The sequence below is a fragment of the Rutidosis leptorrhynchoides genome, chromosome 1, assembly GCF_046630445.1.
Source record: "Rutidosis leptorrhynchoides isolate AG116_Rl617_1_P2 chromosome 1, CSIRO_AGI_Rlap_v1, whole genome shotgun sequence".
Classification (NCBI taxonomy): domain Eukaryota; kingdom Viridiplantae; phylum Streptophyta; class Magnoliopsida; order Asterales; family Asteraceae; genus Rutidosis; species Rutidosis leptorrhynchoides.
This window is the reverse complement of record NC_092333.1, coordinates 72,766,584-72,772,958: the sequence shown is the minus strand read 5'-3', so window position 1 is coordinate 72,772,958 and position 6,375 is coordinate 72,766,584. Positions and strand designations below refer to the sequence as shown.

At 35.4% G+C, this 6,375-nt stretch overlaps 1 protein-coding gene across 11 annotated transcripts; it reads left to right on the top strand.

Annotated features, from left to right (window-relative positions):
• The first annotated feature begins 3,060 nt into the window (after positions 1-3,060).
• Positions 3,061-5,860, top strand: LOC139861516 (uncharacterized). 11 transcript variants are annotated; one of them, XR_011763794.1, is made up of 6 exons: positions 3,061-3,515; positions 4,081-4,133; positions 4,218-4,353; positions 4,439-4,659; positions 4,861-4,940; positions 5,147-5,503. XR_011763794.1 is itself a non-coding variant. In XM_071849937.1 (4 exons), exons 1-4 carry the CDS (start codon positions 3,305-3,307, stop codon positions 5,168-5,170), a joined length of 408 nt encoding a protein of 135 aa, XP_071706038.1. In that variant the 5' UTR covers positions 3,061-3,304; the 3' UTR covers positions 5,171-5,860. The 11 variants fall into 11 exon arrangements, 1 of the variants encoding a protein (XP_071706038.1); XR_011763792.1 differs by lacking the exon at positions 4,081-4,133 and having other exon boundaries at positions 4,218-4,285; positions 4,555-4,659; positions 5,147-5,518; XR_011763800.1 differs by having other exon boundaries at positions 3,061-4,133; positions 4,475-4,659; positions 5,147-5,507.
• Positions 5,861-6,375: the final 515 nt, after the last annotated feature.

Sequence of the window (6,375 nt, the reverse complement as noted above, 5' to 3'; positions counted from 1 at the left end):
GGAGAACCGGAGAGTTTTCATGAAGCAGTAACTCATAAGGATAAAGAAAAATGGTTGCTCGCAATGCAGGATGAGATGGATTCTCTGCAGAAAAATCAAACTTATGAGATTGTAGAACTTCCACGCGGGAAGAAGGCACTGAAAAATAAATGGGTGTTCAAGCTGAAAAAGGATGGTAGTGGAAAATTGGTGAAATACAAAGCACGACTTGTAGTCAAAGGATTCCAACAGAAGAAAGGGATTGATTTTGACGAGATATTTTCACCAGTAGTCAAGATGACTTCAATTAGAGTCATACTTGGATTGGTCGCAAGTATGAACTTGGAGCTTGAACAGATGGATGTAAAGACAGCTTTTCTTCATGGAGAATTACATGAAGAAATTTACATGGAGCAGCCAGAAGGTTTTGAGGTTTCAGGAGATAACCTCGTATGCAAGCTGAAGAAAAGTTTGTACGGTTTAAAGCAGGCACCTAGGTAGTGGTACAAGAAGGTTGACTCGTGCATGGTGAGTCACGGGTACAAGAAAACTGCAGCAGATGAGTGTGTCTACATTCAGAAGTTTTCTGAAGGAGATTTCGTTGCTCTTCTACTTTATGTAGACGATATTTTGATCGTAGGGAAAGACGCAACGAAGATCAACCAGCTGAAGAAGGAACTCTCTAAGTCTTTTGACATGAAAGACTTAGGACAGGCTCAACAGATTTTGGGAATGCAGATAACCCGAGACAGAAAGAATAAAAGGTTATGGCTATCTCAGGAGAAGTATATTGAACGAGTGCTTCCACATTTCAATATGAACAATGCCAAACCTGTTAGCATTCCATTAGCCAACCATTTCAAGTTAAGCAAGAGTTCTTGTCCCTCATCCAAGGAAGAGATCGGGGAGATGTCGTCAGTACCATATTCTTCAGCAGTTGGAAGTTTGATGTATGCGATGGTGTGTACAAGGCCCGATATTGCTCATACAGTGGGAACGGTGAGTCGTTTTCTCTCGAACCCCGGGAAAGAGCATTGGGAGGCGGTAAAATGGATTCTCAGATATCTTAAAGGTACAAAGAATCTATGTCTTTGTTACGGGGTAGCTGATCCAATATTGGAAGGCTATACAGATGCTGATATGGCCGGAGATCCTGATAGTAGGAAATCTACTTCAGGATTCATTTACACTTTTGCAGGGGGAGCTGTTTCATGGCAGTCAAGACTACAGAGGTGTGTTGCATTATCCACAACTGAAGCAGAGTATATTGCTGCCGCAGAAGCTGGAAAAGAAATGTTGTGGTTAAAGCGTTATCTTCAAGAATTTGGAATCAAGCAAAAGGAGTACAAGGTATATTGTGACAGTCAAAGTGCTATAGATTTGAGCAAGAACTCCATGTACCATTCTCGTACAAAATATATTGATATTCGCTATCATTGGATACGCGAGGTAATTGATCGACAACTGTTGAGACTAGTGAAGATCCATACAAAGGAGAATCCTGCGGATATGTTAACAAAGGTGGTGACTCGAGAGAAGTTGGAGTTATGCAGAGACATAACTGGAATGTTCGTGGATTCGGCTGGAGGGGAGAATTGAAAGTTTCCAGCCTACAATCTAGAAGCTCACCTTCTAGATGTTCAAAGTAGCCTTCTTTGAACACCATGTAGAAGAAGCAAAGATGAACACGATGACGGCTGCCCACCATCTCCGTTCACACCATTCCACCGCCATAGAATTTTTACTATAAATAGAGGTGCAAACCTCAATTGTAAATCATCCCAAAAATCACTCAGAGAAGTGTAATCACAACCTAGATAGTGTGTGTGAGTTTGAGAGTTTTTTTTGTAAGAGTTTTGTAATACTCTGTAAATCTATTCTTGTGAGTAATAGAGTTGTTTTTCTCTCAAATTTATATCTCCCAACGTCTAGGCGATCCCCTCTTCCTAACACTAATCACCATATCATTTGCTTCTTTTAGTTGCACAGGGGTAAATCGTATGAACATGTGGACGTACGTCTGGCGATAGTGAGCATAACGTTGCATGTATATTTGTCACAAAATCATGTGTTACATTTCATTGCATGATTAGTCACCAAATTTACGTTTAAGTCCCAAATTCTTCCCTTAACCTAACGGCCACTAACGTCCGTTAAGTTCTACACATGCGAGTGTCACGTGATTATCTTAAACCTTTTATAATCAGTCTTCATCTTCTACTTTCAGTCGACATTTCCATCCAAAACCCTAGGATTGTAAACACGGTTCAAAAGCATAAACAATACAATTGACGATCAAATGGATGTCCATTGTGTTTGTGGATAACCTTCGATTGTTCGAACATTTTGGAAAAAAATCAAACACAAGACCATTCTTGTGATTTGAACTCCATTTCCTTTCAATGCACATGGAGGTTTTGAGTTATTTGGTTACCGAAACACGTCACCTACAACAAGTTTCCATCGAGATGGTTCCTTGTTTATGTGTGCTTGATCGAGTTCTTCATATCGGGCAAGATCCCTTCTCACTGTTCTTAAAAGGAATACCAAAAATAATTCCATCCAAAAAAAGGATCACTATTAACGAATTAATAATATATTTCTATATATGCTAAATGAAGACAAAGATTTAATCGTTTGACTTATTCAAACGATTTCTATATATAGTAAATGAACACAAAGATTTGGTCGTTTGACTTAGTCAAACGACAATGTATTTGGTAATTTTAGAAAAGCGAAACAAACTTTAACCTAATGGCATTTTTTTTTTGGTAAGCGAGGAAACCCTCATATGAACGAGCACATTGGCTCCCCCATACAAGGTAAAACCTCGGGTAATCAAGCCTCCCGAGCGCGAGACCTGGTACCGGGTGAATTGTGCATTATGCGCACCCTCTAGTCACATCTCTTTTTGAACAATTTGGCACAGCCAGGAATTGAACCCGGGTGGTGTGCTTCATTGGACAACTCGGTAGCCACTCAAGCAAGACATTTATATATATATATATATAAATTGTGGTAAATAGTGTCAATCACCCATTGATCCTCCACCCCCAAAACACTATTATCGCAAATAGTACTGCAGATTACCAGATATTTAATTATTTTCGTCTTCTACATTACCAGATATTTAATAACCTCCTTCTATGAAACTGACGCCTCTTCCTCCAGAAGCTTCTATCACTCTCTCCAAACCTCACACACTTCAGTCTATTTTGAACGACGATTACGTCGTCAGTACGCCGTATTAGGCGACGCCATCAACACCATTAAATCTGCAACAATTTTCTGAACCCGAAGGTACCAATTTCATATACATCGGTGAATGGTGTTGCGTCACCGGAGGATAGCGGTGGTGAATATGCGGAGTCTGCTATTAAGAGCAAGTTTCGTCGTTTTATATGCCTGTAATCCACATCATCACAACCTTCCTCATCTTCATCTTTATCGTCGCCGTCCCGGCGGAAGCTCCGTAGTCTTTTTCGCCTGCAAGCCACTCTGTCAGAAGCACCGTCATCTTCATCGCCATCGTATATGTGAGTTTCAATTTTCAACTTCCAGGTAATCGTAGCTTTTATAAAATTAGGGTTTCAATATTTGCTCCTATTCCGGTAAGTTGTTGTTATTGTGATCCTTTTTTGTTTTGTTTTTGTTTTAGTAAGTAGTTTCTTTGTTTTATTTGTATTAACTTAGATTTAAGCATATCTTAGTGTTTTTATAAGCATGGTTATAGGTTGTTTGATGGTACTCAAGGTAGTATATGGTGAGGAAGACTCATAAAAGTGAGTAATTAGTGATGCAGATACTTACGATATGAACACTGTTTAGCCCCTTTTGAATTGATATATAGATTAATTTATGGATTTATTATAATCTACATATCATAATCATAATATAAGTTTTCTCAATGTATGTATTTGGGCTTTTGGCTTAAGAATCAGCCTCAACTTTGAAACCACTAATTCGACTATGTATTAGTTTGCATCTCTAATGCTCTCTACCTTAAATGCCAATATAATCACCTTTCGCTTTTGTGCCTGCGTTTGTGTTATTGGTTGATCCTATTTATCACATCTAAATTAGTATTCCGTTGTTTGGTAGGTTTGTCAAGAAGTTTAGCGTACATGTCAAAACTTCTTCTAGACATTACCATGGTTAGTTATGTTAGTTATCCATCATTATGATTATATGTTCTATAAATTAAATTCAGCCTTTTAGATATGATGCTTTTATTTCAGTTGATCCTGAAAAACATCATATCGAAGCAACAAGTGCAACCTTAACAAACCTAGGGAGGCTTTCAAAGGTAGTCTTCAAAGCCAGGGCAGTATTAAGAATTAAACCCTACTATCAACCACCCGAAATATATCACAGGTTATACACTATTGATCACTTCTTTTTCTTCTTCTTATTTTTACATATTCCCACTAAAACACTACATATTTTCATGTTTTAGCAGTATATGTAAACCAACTAAATAATTTGGAGATATCAGATTAAAAGATGCGGACCAAGCAATGCGTCATTATAAAATAGGTTTGGTCTGGTCTAATTTCGAAAGCTCGAAAACTTCAGGGACACTTTAATCGCACCAACGAGGCAAAGAAGCAGGAAGATTGGAATACATTGATCAAAGACGCCAGCCTAGCTATATCTGCTGGTGCAGATTTTGCACTACAGGTAATTATTGTTATTGTTATATAGATTAAAATAGTCATTAAACTAATGTTGAAATCTTTTATTCATTGGAAATATATAAATAAAGATATATACCACTGTAGCAAAGGGGTTATTGAAGTAGGTTAGGTATTAAGCAATTCACAAGGACTTTGAAGTAGATGAACTGCATCAAGTATTAACCAATCATACTTTTTTTCCCAGTAAGATTTTCTACAGGTTCTTAAGGGAAAAATGAATTTTGATCTTGAAGCAGATGATTTAAACAGTGATGGAATTGTTGTGTAAGTTTATATCAGCAAATAACCAATTTTCTAATATACTGAATTTTTGATATATATTTACACATATTTTTTAAATAACAAACAAATATATACTCATACCATTTATGCAACTATCACCCTTCCGTTATTTGGTAACCTTTGTACTACTAGGCCAAAGACTACTATGATTCTGATATGGTATTTCTGTTTTAATATTTAAAATGCAGGCCTACAGTGTTTGTTGCGTATAAGTTAAAAGAAATGATCAAGACAACATTACACCAATCATGGACCAGTTTGAGGCACTTGACTTTTACAAGATTGGAACGTTGTCCACTGCCGATATTATACATTCCGATTAATCGTTATCACCCTATGATGTTATAGCAACCGAGTTATCATTAAAAGGTGATTTAAGCATATTACAATCTTGAAATTTTGTTTGTTGTCCTTGGATTCATCTCAGGTGGTTTGTGTTTAGTTTCTGATCCACTAATTCAATACAATTTAAACTAGAAATAAAGTAAAAAATCATTGGCACCTGAATTACTTGATTTTGTTGAATTATGCTAACTTTTGTTTTCGAAAATTGCTTTCTTTTTCTCATGTTTTCTATTAAAATACCGGCGGTATGAATTTGCACACACATGCACTTATGTAATTACTTTGTATTGTTTGTTGTATAGATGTGTGCAAATTTGTTTACTGATGCAGCTGCATCACGTAGACCGTGCAGTTCTAATTCCTCGAGCACATGATAGCCTGCCAAAAATTGAGATGGCAAAAGCCTATGATGTTCTTGCAATGGAATAGCCATGGGAATTAGGACATGAACCAAAGCAGTATTGCAATTTTGGAGATAAATTATTATCAGCAAATCACACCATCGTTGTGATGACCCGGGAATTTTCGACCAAACTTAAACCTAATCTTTATATGATTTCGACATGATAAGAAAAGTATGTGATGTTGAGTCTCGAAAATTTTGGAAATATGTTTATATATTCAATTGACCTTCGACTGCTCTCGGCGATTCACGAACCATTACTTGTAAATAGATACGTATATATTTAAATATATGTATATATATAAATAAAAATTCGAAATATATTATATTAGAATTAACTATATAAAATAAAACAAAATATAATAATTATTAGTACCATCAATAATATTAATATTTTTATTATCATTATCATCAAAATCAGTGTTAGATATATTATTAGTATAAATAAATAATATATAAATATAAAGTTTATATGGTATATGTAGTTACAAGTTATATATAAATGTTATGTTAACATTAATATCATTACTTCATTATTATTATTGATACTAATATTAAAAATTAATAATTATATTTTTAATATTATTATAAGTAGTGTTATTAATCACATTATTAAAAATATTATTGTTATCATGTTTCATTACTATTAAACTTATTGAATTATTAATT